Source organism: Psammomys obesus, unplaced genomic scaffold (genome assembly GCF_907164565.1).
Source record: "Psammomys obesus unplaced genomic scaffold, mPsaObe1.curated_primary_1811, whole genome shotgun sequence".
Lineage (NCBI taxonomy): Eukaryota > Metazoa > Chordata > Mammalia > Rodentia > Muridae > Psammomys > Psammomys obesus.
Genome location: NW_026587216.1, coordinates 49,742,951 through 49,767,950, shown reverse-complemented (window position 1 = coordinate 49,767,950; position 25,000 = coordinate 49,742,951). Strand labels below are relative to the sequence as shown.

General features: G+C 47.2%; 1 protein-coding gene across 1 annotated transcript in view; it reads right to left on the bottom strand.

The window, feature by feature from the left end:
• The window catches only part of Faxc (failed axon connections homolog, metaxin like GST domain containing), a 58,917-nt gene that overhangs the window by 14,420 nt on the left and 19,497 nt on the right, over positions 1-25,000 (bottom strand). Inside the window, exon 4 of the mRNA XM_055603335.1 lies at positions 20,087-20,310. Within this exon, the coding sequence (XP_055459310.1) occupies positions 20,087-20,310 (224 nt within the window). The remainder of the gene's footprint in view (positions 1-20,086; positions 20,311-25,000) is intronic.

The following is a 25,000-nucleotide window of genomic DNA, read 5'->3' as shown; positions in this document are numbered from 1 at the left end:
CACCCCACCTACCAACCCATCTAATTATGCACGAGAGCAGGCACCCATGGATATTTTATTCATTCTATGGGTTATAACACAATGCTTTTATTATTTGTTTTTCTTTTGAGACCAGGATCTCGTGCAGCCCAGGCTGGCCTGGAGCGTTCTAGATAGCCAAGGATGATCTTCGATTTCTGACCCTCCTGCCTCCACCTCCTGGTTGCTGGGATATAGGCGTGTGCTGGGCATCAAACCCAAGAACTCGACCTGTCTGTGAGATAAGCCCTCTGCCAACTGGCCTAGATCCACATAAGGACGAGGGGAATTAATTAGATCTTACTCTGCTTACAGACAAAGAAGCCAGATCGTCTACAGCTCTCCCGGTGTTCACCGAGTGGCCCCAGATCCTGTGACAGAGGGATTCGACAAAACAAAAGGGCATTTTTGTGTTGAGCACTGAAGGAGTAGGCATGTGCCTAGAGCTTCTGTGTTTTCAGGTGACCCATCCTGACCACTGCCGTGGGGAGGGACAGAGGCAGCTGGGGATGTCTGAGCACCTTCAGCTCTCTCTGTCGCCTCCAGGTTGGGAATATGGACTCTGTCCCTGGAAAGGACAAGTAAAAGCTGGAGACATGAAAGCTTCAGGCAGTGAGAAGCTTGGGGCACATCAGACTACCTGAAGTGCATGCCACAAGAGACTAGCTCCAAAGCCCAGGGGATGCTTCCTCAAGGCCACAAAGCCCCTCAGCCTATGAGATGAACACACATCCCGACAGTTCCAGATGACTCTGTGCTCTGGGTGATCTGACAGACCTCCATGGTGGGTCTCCCGGGGATCTTCATGTAGCATAGACCATGAGGAAATGCAAGAGCGATGACCAACCAGCCAGGTGACTCTGAAGAGGCCCCCAGGGGAGTAAAAAGGCTGGACGTACTGAGGAGTTATGGGATGACAGGTAATGGGACATTATCAGGTGGCTTCGCAGCTCTTCTCTGTGAGGAAGACCATACTGTAGATATAGGTGGCACCCAAGCATGGCCAAAACCTGAACAGTGAATGCTGAACCATGAGTGACAAGAATGTAAGGGCCCTGATAATGTTTGCCATTTGTACCACAGACTTGACCTTTTTGTCCACTTGATCTCACGGTCCACTCCTCTGCTAAATCACAGGGAACAATCCTACTACCAAAGATTGTCCAGCAGAACTGATGACTTTATTAGAAACACAAATCAAGACAGGCATGGTGATGTAAACCTATAATCCCATCGTTTTGAAGGTGGAGGTAGCAGAATCAGGATTTCAAAGGCCGGGTTTGGCTACCCAGGAAGTTACAGGCCATCCTGGGCCACATGCTTCAAAACAACCCCTAAAAAATAAAAATAAATTAACTCAGCAGATGCATGTGTGGGGAACAAGAGAATCCATGTTAGGAAGTCTTCAGACCAGCGATTCTCAAGTTTAGGAGGCATTAAATCACCTAGAAACCCTGCGGTTGTTTGGCCACATTTTGAATAATAATGTTTTGAAAAACTTTTCTACAAGGTACGTCCCAAATGCACTGAGGATTTCTACCTTTATGGCGGGCACATTAGACCATTGGGTCTGATATATAAGACTCTCACATATAAGACTAGATACAGCTCTTCAGCACTCCCCCATTCCTTCCTCTGGAAGGACACAAAGAATGTGTGGCCTGAGGCAGAGGCAGGTGGAGGCTATGAGTTTGAGGCCAGCCTGGTCCTCAGCAAGTCTAGGACAGCCAAAGCTACACAGGGAAACCCTGGACTGGAAAACCAAAAGAAAGAAAGAAAGAAAAGGAAAAAAAAGACTGCATGGCCTATGCACGGCGTCACAGTTCCCATGCCAGCACGCTCACTGACACACTCCTAAGCGAGAACTGGCCACCTGCTTTCCCACAGTACTATGGGACGGCGCACTGCAAGCTTCCCTCAGAGCGCAAAAAAGAGCATGTCCTGCCTCCCTTGCTAATTATTTCCCCAGTTTCAATTAGTCAGTTTCATCACATCTCCAAAACTTTACAGAATTTTCACACTACCTGTGCAGAAATGAATGGCTGTACCAGAAAATACAGTTTCAAGACAGAAAGATTTTCAGATATGGCCTGCAGAGACTGTTGAATCAACCAAGGACCACAAATGGAGAGAATCTAGACCCTCCTGCTCAGATGTAGCCCATGGGCAGCTCAGTCACCATATGGGTTCCCTAGTAAGGGGAGCAGGGGCTGTCTCTGGCATGAACTCACTTGTCTGCTCTTTGATTGCCTCCCCCTGGTGAGGAGGTCTTACTAGACCACAGAGGAAGAGGATCCAGACAGTCCTGATGAGGCCTGATAGGCTAGGATTAGATAGCAGAGGAGAGCCTCCCCTATCAGTGGACTACAGGAGGGACATAGGGGAAGAAGAGGGAGGGAGGGTTGGACTGGGAGGAGATGAGGGAGGAGATAAGGAAGGAGGCTACAGCCTGGATAAAAAGTGAATAAATTATTAAAGAAGAAAAAGAAAAAGAAAAAAAGATTTTCAAATACTCATTTTTATCATTATATGGTGAAGACCAATTATATTCATGTATATTTGACACTATATATAATATATATATACACAATATATTAGCGTACTTGACACTAATAATTTATAGGCAGACAATTCTGGTGACATGAAGGTAGATGCCATTTGTGTTTCATATTGCCCCTCTATCGCCTTGAATTAACTGGCAATTCAAGCAAAGTTAAGAATCAAATATCTTGAATGCTGCCCCCAGGAAAGCATGGAGCATCACGCTTATCTTGAAGTTATCCACCCAGAAAATACATCCTTTCAACTGCTCATGCTTCTAACTCTCTCAGAAGATGACACTGTCAAAAAATAAAACCTGCTTTCTGCTTTCCCTTAAACTCCCAATAAAACCACTCTTCATTTGAAACAATATGTACAGTAGCCCTTGTTCATGACCCCAGCAAACTCTAAACTCACCACACAGTTGTTTCAACAATAAGGAGCTTCCCTCTCAGATGAGGTTATCACTTGGGTAAGTCTCAGAATTACAGTCATCAACTCTGACAAGTCTCTAGCCAGAGCACTAACTAGCTCAAAATCTGGGGAAAGTTAAAGCTGGGTGAGAAGGCAGACTAGAAGGCTCTGGTTAACTTAATGCCTTGTCACAACACTTCCATGAAGATACCTAGACAGTCCTCTAACTTTCTGTATGATCCTCAAAAAGAATTTCTTTTGGCTTGTATGAACTTTCTACATCGTCCCCACTCACCACCAAACACCAGTTACCCTTTCTCTTCCTCCCAATGTTTCATTCACTGATGCCCTACCTCTTGAGCTTTCCTGAGAATTAGGCGGAAAATGCATGAGCACCCACTATCAAAATGGGCTTTGTTCATCTCTATTTATTTGATGTGTCGAAGCACCTTCTGGACTCCCTACACCCAAAGCATCCATAAGTATATTTTGTAAATCTAGGGAATGTAGGTGTGGGGTTGCTCCCATGCAGAAAAAACCTGCCTGGTGGGAATGCTAGATGATGAAAGCACACTCCTCAAGAGGGGCAAACGCCTCCTCCGCTCAGTTCTTGCAATTCAACAGCGCTGAACGGCAGCTTGTCCATCTTAAAGTTGGCAGCTAGCCTCTCAAGCAAGGATACCTGTGCTTCTAACTCACCGTTAATCAGACAACTGTTTGTTTCTCTGTTGCCATATTACTTCAATATTGTTTCTGGGTCTGAGGATCCATCTGGCTGCAATGGTGAGATCTGAGAGCTATAAAAGTCTGGGGGGGGGGTGGAGCTGAAAAGATAGCTTTCTGTGTAAAAATAGTTGCTGCCAAGTCTGGCAACCTGAGTTTGGATACCGGCAACTTACATGGTGAAAGGCGAAAACTGACTCCTATGAGTTGTCCTCTGACCTCCATGTATGCTCTCTCTCTCTCCCTCCCTCTATCTCTCTCACACACATACACACACACACAAATAATAAATGTAAAATAAAATTAAGTCATATGAGCCAAGTGTTCAAATTCCCAAATATACTCCCAAAGCTAAAGAATATAGAATATGCAACTGAACTCATCAAAACAGGCTCCCTCGCTTCTGCCTTGGCTGCCTCATTTTGGGCATCAAATGAACCTGCTTTCTACCTCTTTATTCACACTGTCTCCTTACACAGACTATTTGGCAACCTCCGAAGTTAGCTTAATGAGATAATCTATTACACAGAACTCAGCGTCACGGTGAAATTTTGTTTCCAAACCTTCTACAAGGAGCACCTCTTTTTAAGAAAGCAGAACAGTAACAAGCCCTAATGATGTGTTTGATCATCAGGGCCAGAAGAGGTCAGCTTCACAAAAGACCCCATACTCCTGTGCATGCATATGTACACACACGTACACACACACACACACACACACACACACACACACACACACACAGGTTTTCTAAGACAGAGTTTCTCTGTGTAGCCTTGGCTGTCCTGGACTCTCTTTGTAGAGCAGGCTGGCCTTGAACTCACAGCCGTCTGCCTACCTCTGAGTTGGAGTGCTAGGATTAAAGGTGTGTGCCGCCGCGCCCAGCCCTGGCATATATCTTTAACAGTCAGCACCACTGGACCTGCCTCGAGTAGCAAACCACATTCAAAGCAAATGCATGAGCACAGGAAGTCCAACTGCTTTTTCTTTGCGTGTGCACACAGGTGTATGGGGGCATCACATGTGCCGGGGCATAAACGTGTAATGAGTTCGGAGACCAAAGGCCAACTCCAGACACTACTCCAGGAACAGTCCTCTACTGCGGGGTTTTTGAGACAGGGTATCTCACTGATTAGAGCTTGGCTGACAAGAGCGTTCTGGGAATCTCCCTATCTCTACTTCTCCGGTGCTGAATACAGGCGTGTGCCTCTGCACGCAGCTTTTCCCATGCGTTCTGAGGCTCGCACACAAGTCCTCATGCTTGCGTGGGAGGCACTTAGGCAGTTGTGCTGTCTCAAGCTCCTGCCTTGTCTTCAAGCACAGGAGTCCTGTGCCTTCTCAGTTCTCTGGGCACCGTGCTGAAAGTCTGTTGAGGCCTCTTGGCAGGCGCAGAATGGAACCTCTAACTCCGCTTAGTGGGAGACCTCAGTACTGCCTATCCAGTGCTCTTCTTGTTTGCGTCTGGACCATTGAAAAGCTAAGGACAGCTAGGAAGCTCTTCCCGAGTGCACACTCCCTTCTCAAAGATCACTGGATCCTCACACAGAACCCTCCGTGGGCCATGCTCTGTAATCCTGGAATTAGTCCCAGCAGTCATGATAAGATACTCCTGCTGGGTTCAGAATGGTGGTAATAAACAATGAGGTACTCCTTCTAAACGATGTAACCTCTTCTATCTAAACAACTTGAAAATATCCAAGATCTAGCATCTGCTATCAACAAACTGAATGGACATTCTCGGGACTGGTGATAAACAGGCTTAACTCTCCACAGCTTAGCACCTAAATAAAGAAGCCGTCTCTAATTAATGAGGCTGTGGCTATAGTGGAGTCATACTGAAAGCTGCTAACAATTTACCCCTGAAACTTAGCAGCTTGCAACAATAAACGTTTTTGTTGTCACTAGTGTTTTTTGAGACAAATGTCTATGAATCACTGGTTCTCCTGAAACTTGCTATGTAGACCAGGCTGGCCTAAAACCTATAAAGATATGCCTGCCTCTGCCTCCTGATTACCCTGATTATAGGTGTGTGCCATCACACCCAGCTCTATTTTCAATTTTTAATTACATGAACTTGTGTGTGTGCGTGTGTGTGTACTTGTGCCATGGAGTATTTGTACATATCAACAGACCAGTTGCAGAAGTTGCTTCTCTCCTTGCACCATGTTGGTCTTGGTGACTGATTTGGGTTGCCAGGCTTGGTGGCAAGAGTCCATGATCAATGAGTAGATTCTAGAGACCCAGAACCTGGGAAGTCTTACTGCATGCCACTGGCTCAGGTCTCTCACAGTCCACAAATGAGATGCCAGCCAGGTGTGACAGTTTTGACCTTACAAAGGCCCAATATTAAGGGTCTGCCCCAGAAAGGTTCTATTGGAAATGGTAAAACTCTTAAGAGGCGGGACTGAGTAGATCTTTAAGTCAGGAAAGGAATGCTCTTGAGAGGAACATTAGCTTGTTCTTTCTCTCCCCCTCCCTCCCTCCCTGCCCCTCTCCCTCTCCTTCTTCCTTCCTCTCTCTTTCTCCCTCCCTGCCTCTCCCTTTCTCTCCCCTGCCCTCCCTCTCCCCCTCTTCCGCACAGTGAAATGAGCCGCTTTTCTTTGACACGCTTACATAGCGTTGCCATCCAGCACCGCTATCAAAGGGGTAATGGCAGTTAGTCAGCCTGATCATGAACAGGATCTGTAAGCCAAAATAAACATTTTCTCTTTGTAAGCCGATTGTCTTCGTTATTTTTTACAGTGTCAGAAAGCTGACTGCTATGCCAGAGTTGCAATTTTCTAGAGGGCTAACTTGGGGAAGATCTGCTAAAACATTGCTCAGAGAGCAGCAAGTATGTCTCAGTTATTCAGTGGCTCTTGGGTAAAAAAACAGCTGTTCTTTTGTGCAAGGACCTATCTAGTTAAGATGACAGAAATAAAGCTGTTTATTGTATTATTATTTTACTTTGTGTTTGAAATGTGTCACAATAAAAACAAACCACCTGAATGGGGGCGGTGTATATCAACTACACCTGACCTTGGGTTATACTGTTTGGCATGTTTTCTCTCATGTGATAGGAATGATCCTAATAGGCTCATAGATTTGAATGCCTGGTCACGGGGAGGCGGCACTATTAGGAGGTGTGGCCTTATCAGAGGCAGTGTGTCTCTAGGGGTGGGCTCTGGGTTTTAAATGCTCAAGCCCGGCCCAGTTTTTCTCTCTCTCTCTCTCTCTCTCTCTCTCCCTCTCCCTCCCTCTCCCTCCCTCCCTGCCACCTGCTGACCCAGATGTAGAATTCGTCACTTCTTCTCCAGCACCACATCTGCCTGCTGACCGACTGCCATGCTTCCTGCCATGATGGTAGTGGACTAAACCTCTGAAACTGTAAACTAACCCAGTTAAATGCTTTCCTATATATGCGTTGCCATGGTAATGGTGTCTCTTCACAGAAATAGAACGCTGACTAAGACACAGACAGTACTTTCACAACAAAATTTTAAAACAGACATTATGACTGAGATTAACACTGTAATCCCAGTAGTTAGGAGCCTGAAGGAGGACTTAAAGCTCAAGGTGCCCTCAACTACATGAGAAACGTTTGTCTCAGAACAAGCAGACACAGATGATGCTAACTATCCCTCATGTCACGGGAAAATTAACTCAACTATTGAGGTTGCTTGGTACCCATATGCCCTGACAATCCCATGAGAATAGTCTTCCAGTGACCGTGTCTGGAGATTAAACTCAGGAAAGAGAGAAACCACTGTAGACAAGGAGATTTGCCTCAGCTGTAAACTCCATCTCTCTGCACCTGGCTGGCTCTACAGGCACTCAGAAAATAGAACTGTTATTACATCCGTGGAAAGTAGTTTGCAATACTTTTTCCTTAAACCTTGTACACTAAAATAATTCCTTTCATATTTAGAGTCACATAACTACAGGGTCTAGAACTTAGGAACTGAGCCAAAACGTAGGTTCTCAAGCTAACCATTGCTTGTGTGGTCCTACCCCATACTATCCGGGCTCACTCCCCCTGGTGCCTACTATTTACTAGGCCTTCTCATGGGTACCAGGATCACAGGGAAAGCTGGTCAGCACATGTTTTCAACATGACAATGTCCATGGGCAAGGCGGGGAGAAAGTGGAGGAGACCTAAGGGATGGAATACTCCTCCCCGTCAGCAGGTGTGAATGGTGGAATCGCTCGGTGTGAAAATGAAACCGCTCGGAGGAGTCGAAGGAGAGACAGCCGATCTAAGCAGTTCTGTGAGGTTTGAGGGGGAACCCACAAAGAAAATGTCTAAGCAGAAACAATCATCCAGCAGGGTGGGGGAGGGAGCTCCTCCAGGGAACTTGAGCAGACCAGGGTTACACAGCGTGGCAACTGCACGTGGAAACAAGTGGGAAAGCGGATATAATGAGGGCAGGGTGAAGGTTATAAAGAAAGGCATTTAACTTTTAGCACAGGAGAGCGAAGGTCTCTGGTTCTGGTTTGCATTTTAGAATCTAAATGAAAAGACAAAAAGAAACCAAGGGTTGAGCCAGCAGTTGTGAAGCTAGAGCAAATCCAAGCAGGCCAGCAGGAGCTTCCAGCACAGCAACAGGGCAGAGAGCAGTTAGGAGATGGCAGAGTTTGGTGAGAGCTCTGACAATGAAGTCTACTGGCGTCTCTGTGAGCGGCCACTTACCAAGCACCTACAGCCAGGCCCTTGGGTCCTGGTTCCATTCCCCATCTACAAACCAGACCGAACTATATCACTCGTTATAATAGAATAATGCCTGCTGTCAGATGGTTTTGGTGAAGATTAATGAAAACAGTCTCTACTCTCGTTCCTTCTCACCATCCCTACCTAAAGCTGTCATTACACCACTATTTGGACATATGTCTAACTTAGGTTCGTAGTTCTTATGTTAATTCTTGTACACACTGGAGCATATGAGTATGTTCATAACACACACAGTATTTTTAATTGTGCTCCATATAAAGGTATGTATTAGACACTGAACTTCCTCTTGGCTGTGTGCACTGTGAGTGCAGCCCTTGGCGACGTGATTTTGATTCTGTACAAAACACAGTTCTGGCAGCTTGCGACCCAGAGGTGAAGAGAACAGATAAATTCTTTCACGGAGTTTCCATCACAGGGAGTAACTACAAATAATCACCAAATAAAAATAGTCGATAGTGTGGCGAGTGGCATTCAGAGAGGTAAAGTACGGGGATCTGATGAGGGGTCACTGTCAACTGCTTAGACAAACCGTCAGGGTTGGCCTCTCTGGGGAAATGACATTTCCACAGGAATATTAACAAAAACCTAGAAATGCATATTCTTAAAGGAAAACAATTCAAGGTTCCAAAACAGCTAAGAAATGTGCTTGAAGGTTAAGTTGGGTGTGGTTATGAAACATGACAGATGCTGATGGGATACAGCAAGCAAGAACTGAAGAAAAATGAAATTAGAAAGAAGGCAGGGAGAGACAGCTAAAGGGCTTGAAGCCAGAAGGCAGACAAGACAGGGAAAGCAGTTTCTGGTCACCTTGAGCAAATGACTGGCTAAGGCTGCCATCCTCCAGGGGAGGTCACGGGGTGCTGATCTGATGGGAAGGTGACACACGGGGCCTGACTGATGATCTGCTCCACTGGGGGAAGGACAGACATCCACGTGAAGAGCTAGAAAACTGAGAGAACCCTGTGGAAGGTAAATGTGCCAGCGTGCAGTGCGAGACGAGCAGAGTGAGAGGACCAAATCTGAATCTAACAATAGGTAATGAACCGGAAAGGCCAGAGAGCACTCATAAGTAAAGCTTACAGTGTGCTCAGCAATGGTTGCTGCCTTCTCCTAGTTTGCTCCTTACTCGCTAGGTTCAAACCCAAACCCTAGCTGCCTGTCCTTCCTGGCTTGCTCATGGACAGGGCCACTGTGAGCAGTCAGTACTCTGAAACAGCACCTGGCGCAGTAAAGTGCCCACAGGGTCTAGTGGCTTTTACACACAACAGCAGGGGATCACCTAAAACAGTAAGAGACCAGCACTTGCTTCAGAGGCCTGTGAGCTGCAGAGCTAACGTGTGAGATGAGCCTACAGGAGAGACTACAGAACAATGGAAGCAGAGTGCAGGGAATCATATGAAAGAAGGGGGAGTTAGTAAGACCTGGGGAGTACAGGAGCTCCACAAGGACTAAATATATCAGGGCACAGGGGTCTTTCATGAGACTGTTTCTCCAACCAAGGACCACATATGAATATAACCTAGAACCCCTGCTAGGATATAGCCCATGGCAGCTCAGAGTTAGTACTTTCTAAGTCTATCATCTAGTAGTCTCTCCACCAGCGAGCAGCACACAATCTAGTTATCACTCAATATATGTATTCAAATGCTGATTTCTGTACTGAGAGAGCTGGCCTGGACATTGGCATTGGCATATCTATGAAGGGTCTCCTGTCTCAATGTTATATAGAAATTGTTCTCCATCATCTCTGATTGCTTAATAGAGAGCTGACTGGCCTTCAGCAAGGGGAGAGAGTTAACGTGGGACTTCTGATCCCAGTGAGAAGGTCCCCAAGTGGAGAGCAGAGAGAGGTTGTTACAGGGAGGGTCAACATGAGGACATGGGTGAACAAGACTAGTACGGCAGGTAACTGGACACTTCGCTGAAAGTAGACAAGGCCAACATAGGTTAGAATAGCCGAGTATCTGCCCAGCTGTAGTGTTTGAAGCTTATAAATACATCTGGGAGCTAGAGCTGGGGTAGGAAAGCCTTGATTTTTACATAAATCACTTGCCCTTCAGTCACTGAGCAGATTCCCAGTGCGGCCCTTTGAAGAGTGACGCTCTCACCAGAGTTCCATTTAGAACGGAAAACGCGGGAGCCTCATCAGTGCTTTTCTTACTTGTGTACTAACAAGGCCTGAACGGCCCACACCCGTTCTTAGCCCCTCCGAACCTCAGCTGAGGGGGGTGTAGAGAAGAGCCTTACCAGCCTGACTGCAAAGGAACCACCGTGGGGAAGAGAATGCTGAAGGGGATGTTTCGGAACCTCAGTGCAGGGCCTCATTAAGCAGGTTCCAAAAGTCGGCCAAAACAGGAGGCCCAGGCGGAATCGTGGCTTCCGGCTGGACTGCTCTTCGGAATCGCCTGGGAAGATGTGTGCAGCCAGAGCGCCTTAAGGTACTACTAAAAGTCCTGCCTGAAACGCGTCCGCTGTTTCCAGCCTTTCCGTGCAGTGTGTGAGGTGCCTCCCGCCGCATCTTCCGCTGCTAATCCTGTGCCTGCAGATGGCTGAGGACCGCCCGGACTTCGGCGTTGCCCCTCTCACGGCTCAGCGCCGGCAGCGTGTTCTGGCAGTCCTCTTCCCTGACCTGTTGGTTGGCTTACTAAGGAGCTGACGCCAGCACCTGGGCAGGAGAGCAAAGCGGGCACCGGGGCTGAGAGAGGGTGCCGGGAGAAGAGCCAGCCACGCTCCCCAGCGTGACTGGGACAGGAACACGTGCGGGCACTGAGTGAGAGAGAGGTACCGGGCGCACGGCAGGCCCTGGATTAGAGGAGTCGGGTTCATTACGTGAGATGACGAAGCTGGGAGGTGGCGCAAGCTAAGGCCCAAGTTATAATACAACGTTTGAAGTCTGCATGCCTTTAGTCAACGGCTAGCCGGTCCTGGAGGTCCCATTATAGCCCACACCACAAACAGCCCGCAGGTAGAGGCCAGCGGGAAGGCCCCGCCGGCTAAGGCGCTTGTCACCACACCGCAGGACCTGCGCTCCGTCTCCGACTCCCATACGGCGGAGGACAGAACCAAGTATCACAAACCAAGTGGTCCTCCGACCTTCGCATATTGCGCACGCACACACACCCACAGAGCAAATGAAATAAATATAATTTTAAATCTTCCTAAATGGGCACAGTATCATCTGCCCTCTAAATTCATGCACATAGAAGTGCAGCTCCCAGCTCATCAGAGAAATGTCAATAGGCGGAGGACGGTGGCTCCTGCAGAAAGTCACAACAGCGTACAAGAACACATGACTGGGTAGTGCTCGGCCACAAATGAGGAATCTGTGCCGCACGCCTTCCTCGAGGCTCAGAGGCATCGTGGAAAGACTTGTCAGAGCCAGATGAGGTCAGGAAGGGCAGGAGCCAAACAGTGCCTTTCGGACATGGAAGGGCTGCACGCTCCTGAACTCACAGCTGTGGGTTCCTACCCAGGAGCCAGCCAGTCGGCACCCTAGGGTGGATGGGAGAGGAATGCATGAGCCTCCACCCACAGCTGAGGAGCTAGGGAGTTTGTCTTCTGGGGAGGAGGGTCACTTTTCTTTAGGCTGCTGCTCTAGGTAGGTCACTCATGCTCCAGTGGACGGCCCACACTGAGAAGGATATATACAGCACAATTTGGAATCAGCAGATTGTTAATTGTTAAAAGGCAAAGAGCTATTACAGATGTTTATTAATTTTTCAATCTAAAGTCAAGAGTAACAGATTTTTTATATCTGTTACTCTTGGAGATAGCAAGGAAAAGCAAGGAAAATCCAGCCTAAATACCATGGGAACAGACCCAGTCAAGGTCACTTCCTCAACAGCCTGAAATACTCCTGATTTGTTCTAATTCCATCCCCTCCCTAAGGACAGACGACAGTGTCTCTCCTACAATGGCACCAAGGCCCAGGGCCCTCACGTGCCCCTGCATCTGTCTCCAACCCAGTCTTCCTGTCCCTCAGTGCGTAAATCCCCACTCCTAACCCATATCAGATTTCAGACAAGTCAGCAAATAAACAAATTACACAGATTGATCAGTGGGAATATAGAGCTTACACAGATGATAAAAAAGCACCACCTTCAGCGTTAAAAGCTGTCTCTTCACAGATCCTGCTGGGAATGCTGGCATACCAGCTGGCATGGGGCCGTGCGGCCGGCTGCCCACCAGCCTACATACATCTCCTGTGGTCTGAGAGAGAGTCGGCTAGAGGCTACCTTTCCACACGTCTCGGCAGTGGGGCGAGCACTCAAAGCCCGTTTTATGACGCACTGCTGTGAGGTTCCAGAATATTCCCTTTAATGGCTATTATTTTCTTCTTCTCTATGTGGATCTTCTCTTTTTGGCTTATTGACGAACACAGTCATTTCGACGTCTTTATTCCTGCCAGCTGGCCTGCATTCACAGCATACACTGGGTGTGCTTAAGGTGTACAGATACAAACTGTTTTTTCTTTGGTCCTCACTGCCCAGCTATGAGGCTTTCTTCATCATGTTCACTGAAAATAATGTGTTCCGGGCAGTGCCCGGGCAAGGCCTAAAGGCCTAATGTGAGAGCGGCCCAACTGCCATGATACCATGATGCCTTCCAGCAGGCACATTGCTCCCTGGGCCGTCTCATCTTCAGCCACCCAGACTAAGCTGTGAGTGTTTCTGTGACGCTGGGAACATACCAAGGTTGAAATAACTAAAGTCTCTCGGTACTCCTCGCTATATGGGTCCGCACCACTCTGAATAAGCACAATGTACTGGGCCTAAGTACAACATTGAGCATTTATCCATCCAGGTTTCATCTTATTATGCTTAGAAACTCTGATTCTTGACTTTTCCACCCAGTGTCACTGGAAAAGCAATTTCTCCAAAGTTGTGAGCAGATCATTGAGAAAAGAACTGAACATGACAGGGCACTGTCCCTAGAGAACTGGACGGTGTCACTATCAGCTAGCTAACATTACCGGGACAGTCGCTCAACCTGCCGTGAACCTGCCAGCCACGTCCTTGGTAACTCACCTAAGGATTTTCAGTCATTATCCTAATCTATTTGCCCCTACCCCTTTGTAAGCAGTTTCTGATCTCCATCTTGGCTGACTTTTCCCAATTTCTAAATGATGGTGAGGAGATTCTGAGATGAGACAGGGCGTCTTCGAACACCGTGACACTAGGCCTTGCAGCTGGATTCTAAGCATCTGGAGAGTACAGACCTTGCCCGATGCCCTTTGTGTTCCGTAGACTCAGCACAGCACCTAATTAACAAGTGCACGAAACTGAAACAAGACCAGAGTCCAAAATACTCAACTGCAGTGTTAGCCTGTTTGCTGGTTAAAGACATAAAAGAGCTTTCTGGAAACCTCCTCACCTCTTTTGGCGTTCAGGTTAGTCTACCTGTCTGGAGGCAAGTGACTGGCTGTGTCCCGGCAGTACCACACTCATCCTTTCCCGCCTCCAGCCGCCCACACACCTCAACCCACCTCCTCGCACTGACGCCCACTCCTCAGCTCAACGCTAGAAAAGCTAACTTCTGTAGGCTTGTGACCAAACAGCACTCCCCACCGCATCCACCAACCTGTCTTCTGTAACATGGAAGCAGAACTGCATTTATTTTGTCCCAAATAACTACACAGCTGCTCCAGTACAACTTTTAGCCACTAACAGGAGGCTCCCTTTACCTCATACTCCATCTCCACTCAAGTGTTTCTCAAACACAGCATTCCACACCTAAGGTCCACACTAAACATAAAACAATGTATGCAACATTCCTACTTTATTTTCACCGTAATTTTTTCTCAATCTGTGTGTCAGTGTGTGGGGGTACATGGGTCACCACACATGTGTCAGAGAATCTTTTTTTTTTTTTTTTGGTGTCTCCTTTTTGTTTTATTAATTACACTTTATTCACTTTGCATCCCCCCATAAGCCCCTCCCTCCTACCCTCCCGATCCCACCCTCCCTCCCCCTTCACACATGCCCCTCCCCAAGTATCCTGATAGGGGAGGTCCTCCTCTCCTTTCTTCTGATCTTAGTCTATCAGTTCTCATCAAAAGTGGCTGCATTGTCATCATCTATGGCCTGGTAAGGCTGCTCCCCCTTCAGGGGGAGGTGATCAAAGAGCAGGCCAATCAGATTATGTCAGAGACAGTCCCTCTTCCCATTACTATGGAACCCACTTGGACACTAAACTGCCATGGGCTACATCTGTGCAGGGGTTCTAGGTTATCTCCATGCCTGGTACTTGGTTGGAGTATGAGTCTCTGGGAAGACCCCTGTGTTCAAGTTTTCTGGTTCTGTTGCTCTCCTTGTGGAGTTCCTGTCCTCTCCAGCTCTTACTATTTCCCACTTCTTACATAAGATTCCAAGCACTCTGCCCAACAGTTGGCCATAGTTCTCACCGTCTGCTTTGATAGTCTGCAGGGCAGAGAATCTTTTAAGAGTTGGTTTTCCCCACCCTTTGGACCCTGGGGATCAAACTCAGTTCATTAGGTTGGGACCACGGACCTTTGTCTGCTGACCAGCCCATCAGTTCTCAATTCTAGGTTAAACTGCTCATGGTCTCCTTCACTATCAGACAAGAGGCACAAAAATTACGTACATGACCATAAACCCCGAATGTTCTCAGCCCTAACCACCTCTGCCTCCTGACACCTCTGCCCTTGTGAAATCTCTAACTGCACTGGCCACCTTTTCAGTCTTTGAAAGCTCCCAGCTGCATTTTACTTCTAGATCTTTCCACATGATGTTCCTTTCTTATCCCTCACTATTCAATTCACTGTCATAGTCCTCCCCTCCCTACATACACACACACACACACACACACACACACACACACACCACACACACACACACACCTGGCTATCTGGCTTATGTTTTTGCATTCAGTTTAAATGTTGCCCCACCGAAGAAGTCTGGGATAACCATAAGCTGCCCAAAATCACTCCCCTGAAAATGGCCCTCTTTGCTTACTGTTCTTCATGGAGGCACCCCTCACACATATATGATTTTATAAATGTTTACCAACAATATTTCTTATTGTGACAGCCTAGTAATTCAGAGATGGGCCAAACTTGTTCATCACTGACTCTTAAGCCCTTCACAGAGATCTCAGCATGCTAATCAGTGCACATCTCTTCTATCAGAAGAACTGCTTTGGATGGATGGATGGATGGATGGATGGATGGATGGATGGATGGATTTGCAAACACATTCTCCTACTGTGCACCTAGCCATGGAAATGGGTCTGAAAGGAGCAGTTGAGCCTGTTACTCTTTCTGTCCTTTAAATGTATTCATAGTTTAAGCTGTTCAGGATGGCACATGACTGTAATCCCAACACTCAGGACTTAGAGGCAAGAGGATCAGGAGTTCAAAACCAGGCTTTGCTATATGGTGAGTTTGAGGACAGACTTGACTACATGAAACTATAACTAAAAGAAAAGGGATTCACAAGTTAATGTTTTTGCTCAGAATTAATTCTTAGATCCACAAATCCTGAGGTTATTCTTGGGTGTCTGCTAACTGTGTGCAGACTGACAGACTGACACTATTAACTACCACCTATGCTGGTCCTCATACCTGAAACTGGATTTCAGTAGTCTCCCGATATATGTTTCCATCCCACAAACAAGCTCCATTTATAATTATTCTTCTACTTTCCATTGAGATGATGGCAGCATCACCACCGAGGACCACAGATGTCCAATTGAAAGCACAGAAGCACTATATCAGAGTAGTCTACGCAGGCTCCTCATGACCAGAGACGCACATTCTGGTCAGATGGATGATCACCAAATCCAATTCCCACAGCCAGCAGCCTATTACTCCACCATGAGCCTGAGAAGCCAAAAGAAATTCTAAAGAGGAAACTGGGGCCCATCCCAGCACCCCTCCCTGCCACACATACACACACACACACACACACACACACACACACACACACACACACACACGTAAGGTGACCACCTCCACATTCATAAGGACATTTAGCAGTATTCAACACTGTGAAATCTGCTTAGATTGCAGTGTTGTTCTGGAACTAGGACGGTCTGAGAACCACAAGGTGGTTAGTTAGCCCACAAGGGGTAGAGGTTTTCTATTTCTCATCACAAATGTGTGTCCATATTTTTCTTTGAAAATATTTCAGTCTTCTATACGCGCCATAACTGTGAACTAGGTGACCAGCCAAGCACCTTTTTACTCGACAAACAGAACTGAATGACTCCTTAATTGAATGATTCCTTTTATCCAACAATACCACATAACTATTTTGTAAAACTGCACCACATTACAACGGGGGGGGGGCCTCGGGGAGCTGATTCTGACAGGACACCCCTACTTTACATTGTTTACCCTTCATTAAATAATCAAGACCACAGGTGCCTCATTAATGTAGCCAATAGATGTGGTTCTTACAAATGTACAAACCTGATATCCACAAGGACTGAAGACCAAAGAAACCCTAAGCTATTTTCATGCTCAAAAGAAGTACTTCACACTAAAAAATGCACAATAAATTTTTTATTAAGCAAGTGATGCTTTCCGGAAATCAGCACTTCTCATTTCCATTTATAAGTCCAATTTATCCTTTGGCTCTTACCTGGGCAGGCTCTTGGGAGCATGCCTCTCAATGAAGGGTGTAACTATAACTTACAAACATGTCTACACTTGTTTTGTTTGCAGTGCTTTGGGGTGGAGCCCCGGGTCTTACACTGGACAGGTGCTCTACCATATGGCTACATTCCAAGACAACTAGAAATCATTTTAAGTCCACTTCTAGAAGCAAGCAAATAAAACATTCTCAAACATGACTTTAGACACCACTTCTCAATTTGGCAGCCCAGGCTTTGTCTACTTCAAGAAATGTTCAAAGAGGCCACCCTGAAATAAAAATTCACCCAAAGTTCATGAGGAAACTTGGGGTCGTAGTTGGGTAGTAGGAGCCAGTGAAGTCCTGAGGATGTGTGCTATTAACACGGGCACGGTCATGTCAAGGAGCCCAGTTCTCAGCCCCGTGGGAGGGGAAAGCCCTTCCCTCCTGGTTCTGTGTAGGTGTTGATCGTGTGTGCAGAAAATGTCCACCATAGCTTTGTCTGCTCACCCCATAGTTACAGCCTGAGGCGGCTTTCCCATAGACTGTGCCTTCCATGATTACTTAACCTTGTGTCCTTGACTCAACTATATGCCATAACCCTCTTCCTTATTCAATTCTATATAATAAGCACATTGAGCTCCCAGAGACTGTGGCTTCTCCATCAGAGAGCACAGACCACCCAGTCCCAGCTTTCTGTGTGTCTGACCTCTGTTTATTCACCCCAGTCAAGGTCCCGGAAGCCATGCAAGCGCTCGGCAGTTAGAAAACAACATCTGGATTTGACCCCCATCTCACTGCCACCTAATTGTGTGACTCTATCCCTGAATGCTTTGGGCTCCTCATCCAATGGGTAATGTCACCTGACTTTGTTCCGGATGCCATGATCTCTACTCTCTTTGACTGCATACACAGCTAATGGTCGCATCTGGGAATCACTTGGTCAATACTAGGCACAGCTGTACAAATCTTATTCTCATACTGTCTTATTTTCTGTTTGCTTTTGAATGTATCTGTAGACTCAGAATTAACAGAACAAATGTACAAGACAAGCAGTAGGCAAAGCGGAATTTGTCTGATATGTTTTTCCAGCATCAAGTATGATATAGGCATATAGTCACATGGTACAGAATACTTAATAATGGAAAAATAGAAGAAAAGGAAAATAACTATGTACATATTCAAAATTATGTTTCAAAATTATGTATAAAAGTATTACAATGTTGGCCATCATATGGTTAGCATCAAATAGTACTTTGGTTAGCAATAGGTTGTAAAATTATTTTGACTTATTTTCCTTCTCTGTGCTTTTCTGAACCTTCCCAAACTTATATATTTGATAAATTTAAAAGTCAGAAAAAAAATGTTGTACCAAACATTTTTCCTAGAAAACAATATTCCTGATGAAGTTAAGTGAAAATTCTGTGATTGAGGAAAACAAAGGTTACTTCAACATAGGCACGGTAACGCCCACAGCAGTGGATCTTGGGCCACTAGGTGGGAGGAACATTGCTGTGCTGTGGGCTTGCTAGACAGCAAGGATTCGCACATGCCTTGGACTAGACAGCGCAGGGCCGAGAGAATCCATCACTGGCACTCAGAACAGCACCTAAGTTAAAACTTACAAATATGAAGTGGGCTTCCCATTCAGACCATAGTCAGCCACTGATGTCTGAAACTGCAGTGAACAAGTTAAGGGCAACACGAGGCTTCCAGCTCACCCATCACTGAGGCATTTCCCTCCTGTCTCCCCAAAACTGGGAGCAAAGCATTGGCCTCATCTTTGGGTACTTAGAGAAAGGGTCAGGTTTCATTATTGCCGTCACCCTGCACTCTAAACTTCTCTCAACAAGAAACACTCTAGTGACGTAATACTGAAGAATATTACTTCAGTGCTGTTCAACTGTTTAAAAAGGCTTTATACTGGCATAATTTTTGCCATAACAACTCTGGAATCAACTGGGTTTGCTGAGGCTTTCAACAGCATAAATTACAGAGGAAGAGTTATAAATCAGAAACAGGCCAGGCACTGTTAAGGAAGGACTCAGCCAAGGGCTGGTCGTCTAAGGCCAAGAGCCCATAGAGCACAATTTCTAGAGCAAGGCACCAAATGGATTTCAAGGGAGGACTCCAGACTCGCAAAGATCTGGAATGTGGAACAATAAGGTATGGTCAGTGTAGATCATTCTGCAAGACAGGGTATGTCCACAGAGCCTCCACTTCCACAGCACCCAGGAGGTTTCAACAAAGCAAACCCCATATCCTACTTCCTCAAGGAGGCAAGGAACTTAACACGCTCTGGGATGCGGATGACGACAGATGGAGCAACCAGTGCCAGGACTGGAGAACAAAACCAAGCTCTGAAAATAACACCACAAGTCCCGCCGAGCGCCTGGCCCCTCAACAGCCCCACGTCCGAGGCCGCTGATTCACATCCACAGCGGTGCTTTCAACAGTCTCTTTTCGAATTGTCACAGCCGAGAACCAAGCTCGCCCAGTGTGGGGCCACAGCAGCCCAGGCTCTCTGCAGCCAGCTGGTGAATGAAATATGTCCCCTTCACTAGCTCATGGGCATTTAAGGTTCTGCACTGCTCTAAGGAGCTCCCTAAACACAATTTACCCCGAGACGGGCAACAAATGGAAAATCTGGGATGAGACATGCTAGGAAGAAGAAAACTAAGGATTCACAGCAAAATGAACAGCATAAGACGACAAGTGTCAACACCCACACGACGCGTTAGAACCCGGATCTTCTCCACGCCGGTCTAACTTTACGTACAGGTGTGCTTTCAAACAACCAGACCTGTTTATGAATAGAGGAGGTTCCTTGCTCAGACTCACCCTGTCCTCACCGCACAGCCAGCATGCCCTGCAGCCAGGCCCTGATGCTGAAGTGTGCTCCACCTGTTCCCACACGGGGCCTCGGTGTGGGAACTAAAGCCTACTGCCAGAGACGGCAGCAGGAAACTGGGGCGTTGGTCGCGTGGCGGAAACGGGGCCTACGCGTGCGAGCGAAAACCGCGACCAAGTCAAGCTGGGAAACCAGTCATGCAACAGTAAGCACAGAAAGTATAGAAGTGTGGTACGTTACCCAAAAGCCCCGCTAAAGACCGCATGTCCTTCTCCATCAGCATGTAAATCTCTTCCTCCGAGAAGCGGCCAATGCCGTGGCCGTGCATCTCCCGCGTCACAATTCCTTTTGTTATGTGGCACAGGACCCACCTGAGCAGGTTACTGAAGGGGCCACCACCACTAAGAGACAGCATCTTCCGGGTCTCATTGAGATTGTCCACCCACTGGCAATAAGCTAACGTCCTGGAATTGTGTGGAAACAAGTTACTACTGGGCATCAGAGATGTGCAGCTCTGCAGTCACTTTCAAAAGCACAGTTCAGAATTTAGTACTTTCTGGACGAACCAAATCATCGGCGCGTCTAGCCTGAGTGAGGGGCAGGCAGCCCTAGTCGGGGGCTAGACTTACGAGCTCTCTGAGAAGTGACGGTGTCCTGTGATCCTGCTCAATCAAACCGTCCCAGCCACCGGCCCTCAGGCTCCTCAGCCCTTCTCTTATGCTGTCTTACAGAGGTGGTAGCCTTTAGCGAGGCTGGCGAGCGCTACAGGGTGTACAGCAGGGGCGCATCCAATGGGAAGCGAGCGTCATTCCCTCCTAGAGATTAAGGATGGCGCCACAGGCAGCTGCTCCGTGCTAGCCACATCCCCCTCCTGTGCTTCTGTTTCCTACGTGGCATGAATTTTACATTTCATGATGAAAGGGGCCGGGTTATTTTTTAAGACAGCTCTTTGCCTTTTGGACAGAGGTTAATAAGAAGGTCCACCTGTCTATATGTCTAAAATTATAAGTAAATATGTAAATTATTTGTTTGCCAGAAAAATCAACTCTCTCCCCCAGGCTGTTTCCAAGGACTTTAAATATTCACCCAAGAAACTGTGGAGTCCCTTTCCCGCGGGTGGTACTCGTGCAAACTCGCCCGCCCAGCGTTCCCGCGCAACGCATGCAGACAGTGAGGCTTGCCCTTAACTGTGCAGTCTCCAAGTGTTTCTAGAGCTAACCCCGTTATGAGGTATAGAGTAAAGGGCTTCTCTCCGAGAGGAGTGTAGCTGTGAGAGTATACACATGGAATATCTTAATTTCTCTTCACGATGAACGAGAAAAGTGCAGCGGTTGTTCCCCTACCCCCAGCGTGTGCTGATGGGTAGTAATCGCCTCTTAGAGAACAGAGAGGTAGAAAATATCATTAGAAAAACACAAAAGGTGATGGTAAATTGTGGCCACAAAGAAATGGCATTTTTATATCTCAGTGGTCTAGGGTTTGCCAGCATGAGCCAGGCCCTAACATTCATCTCTTGCTCCAGAAAAAAAAATAAAAATAAAAAAGCCCTGAAATTTTAGCATTTTGTGTAGTTATGCTCTATTGAGGTCCTCTCCACTAAAAAAATGAAAAGAAATAGATTTATCTAAAGTTTTTAATCATTCTTGAATTCTTACTAAAAATCCCTAATTTTTTAACATGCACTTTATTTATTTATTTATTTATTTATTTATTTATTTTTGTTTCTTTTTTTTTCTTCAAGACAGGGTTTCTCTGTGTAGCCTTGGCTGTCCTTGACTCTGTGAGTAGAGGGTGGCCTTGAACTCACAGAGATCCTCCTGCCTCTGCCTCCCTGATGCTGGAATTAGAGGCACATACCACTGCACCCAGCAATAAGCCCTAATTTTAATGCACTCTCCATCCTACAACCATATTTAATTCTTCCCTATTATCTTCTAAATATAGAACACTCTTTGTGTGTGTCTTTTTTGTAAGTCTCTTGAAGTACTGCAAAGTGAAGAAATTAATTTCATTGAAAATAGTAAAAAAGTACATCGCAGCAATATTTGACCGTATATGGGCAGTGAATTTCATGGGTCTTTTAATATAAACTATCTCACATCCATTCCTCTGAATTCTGTGTAAATGTGAGTACCGCATACCCTTCTTGAGCTCTCTTTTTCATAGCTGCAATAATCTAGACATGGGTTTCACATTCCATTAGAACCATGAGCACTGTGATTCGAAGTTCGAACCACAACAATGTGGTTCACAACTTTGATCATCTGGAAAGCCGGTAGTCTTAGGGAAAAACCCTCATCCTAAACTGAGCATAAACAAGTAGAGCATCAGAGAGGAGGCACTTGATGCCTGAAGATGAGGAGCATGGGACTTTAAGCTGGGAAGCTCACATAGAAAGAAAAGAAGTTGTGTGTCAGCCAGTTAGCTACTCGGCATGGCTGGAGGATGAGCAGGAAGAAGCTCAAGAGGCACCTGCCAGAAGACACTGGCTGCCTGGACCTGCAAGGAGTTCAGAAGTATAGCTGGGCTCCAGACACGTGTGGGGAAGCTGTTAAGACCTGAGGTGGAGGGGTGCCAAGGAGCAGATCACAGCAGGCCTGAGGCCAGGCCGAATCACTTTAACGCCCAAAGGAAAGGCTAAGTGCCAGAAAGTCTCAAACGGACGGGAAACATGATGAGACGTGGGCAACGCTGGGAGGAAGGCTCGCAAGAAGAGCGGGTGAGAGAGACAAACAGACGACTAGACCCCGACAGACAGGTGTCCCAGAAATACTGAGGCAGAGGAGTCCGGGAGGCGGCGGAGATGAGACAACAGTGGTGCTTTCTCCCGGGCTAGTCACTGAGTGGACTTCACTACTCAGGACTGTATCACTCACAGGGGAATGGATTTGGAAAAGGAAAGATGGGCGGCCCACCAACTGAAGATGTTCAGAAGTAGAAAGAACTCAGGAGACAAGTCTAGGCTTCCCCTGGGGGGCAAGAGCATGCTCATGAGCGTTAAAGCTATGAGGGGAGATGAGATTATCTAAGGAAATCTCTAGAGTAAAGGCAATGTTAGAAAAAACCACAGAGGGCAAATTAGAAGATCAGCAAGTGAGGCTGGAAGGGGGCACTGAGAGAAGTGACCTCATTTTCTGAGATGGAGGGGATGTGAGTGTCATAAAGGATGGAGGGCTGCAGAAAGGTTAAGCTTCCTACCTCGTCATGACCTCTGTGTCCTCCCCAGAGCGGGGAATGTGCAGAAGGCGAGGCCTTAACCGTGGGTGGAGTAGCAGGATGTGGGAGAGGCAGCTCCCTAAGCCACACAGTTCAGCAGCAGTGGCAGGAGGTCAAAGGTTCCCACCCTCCGTAGCCCTTTGAACACAGGACATGGAAGAAGGAGAACTGTACTCATTCAGAACTCGGAAAGCTGCAAGGAGCCCTTACACTTGTCTCCCTCTGTTCCCCTTCCTGCTTTGTGTGTGTGTGTGTGTGTGTGTGTGTGCGTGTGTGCACGTGTGTGCCTGCATGCTTGCATGTCTACAAGCATGTGTTCGCTGTGTACACAAGAGCACGTGTCAGGAGGGAGCATGGCCACATGTAATGAATGGGAATGTGGAGCTACAGGTTCTTCGGGTCCTGCCCATCATCCTTTTCAGGCAGGGTCTCTGCTGCCCTAGAGCTTGCCAGGTGTGTCCAGGCTGGGCTCATGCCTGCCCCTGCATTTCTGTCTCTGGGATTCCAAGTGTGTGCACCACACCCAGCTGCTTTGTTTGTGTTGTTTGTAGAGGGTCCAGTGCACTCCGTGTGAGACCAAAAGAGGGCGTGAGATCCCTGGAGCTGCTGTTGTATGGGGTTCTCCGTTCCATGCTGCCATGCTAGGAACAGAGAGTGTGGGTCCTCTGGAAGGACAGCAAGCACTCTCAACCACTAAACATCTCTCCAGTCCCAAAAGTCAGCTCTTTGAAAGCATGGGTTACGGAAGCGAAACGCAGCTCCTCACACCCTCAAGGCCTCGCAAGCACATCTGTGACTGTCTCCACAGGCCCTGCTCTGCACCTGATTCCTTTGCTTCTCTTCTGTCCCCAATGTCTGACCATATAGGGCTACACAGCTCTTCAGAGATCAAATCCAGCAAAGTGTCAAAGTTGTCAAAAGAAAGAATATGTGGATCGCTACTCTTAGCTATGAAAGGCAGAGGACGTGTTTCCATGTCATTATAGACGAGGACACGCCTCTCACTGAGGATTCCAGGAATGGGGAGCGACTCCACCCAAACAATTGTCACCCAGGCTAAGTCAGCAACCTGCTAAATTCCCCAGCACCTCTTCGCTGAGGCTCCAAGCATCTGACATTGTGGCCTCTCTGAGAACTTGCTTTTAGCATTCCGTGGCTGCTCTCCCTCCCACCTCTCCCATGTCCTGAAGGCTTTTATCTATCTATTTCTCTTCTATTCTCCTACCTGCTTAATCTACAGTCATGAGCTGATCTAATTCACACCCAGGAGTTCAAATCGACTGCCAAATCTATTCCTAACCCAGACCTCAGTCCTGAGGACCAGGAGCCCCACATGGAAGAGCTTCAGGAAATGCAGACTACCTTTCCAGATCTGGATTCATTTTTGCTTGCTTCAACTCACCCGGGCCATAGTCCCAGGAGCCGTTCTTCTGTAATCCCGGGGGGTTTTCTTCCCGGCTCCCCCCCAGGTGTGCGCACGGGCCGCGTGTCCCAGGAGGCTGTACTGTACATGCAGCCCGATGCGTCTGTAGATTACCATATCATATGGCCCTGCCCTGGGCCCTTCCCGTGGCCTGGCCTTTCCTAAGCACCGTCTCTCAGTATATCTCCTGTGTACAGAAGGGCATGAACCTCCCCTCCCCCTCTACAGACTGAACATTCTTGTTGCCAAACGTCTTGTATTTAAAGCAGCTATGGTGGCGTTAGGAAGCAGGGCCTTCAGCATACTTGAGTCATGAGGACAGAGCCCTCAACACTGAGATCGCTGCTCTTATAAAAGGACCCTACAGTGTCCATATCCTTTCTCTTTTATGACCTTACAAGAAGACAGTTATTTGTGGACCAGAAATAGGCCCTCACTAATCACCGAATCTGCCAAACCTCAGCCTCAAGATTACTAGTCTCCCTGCCTGGTGAGATACAAACTTCTTCTAAGCT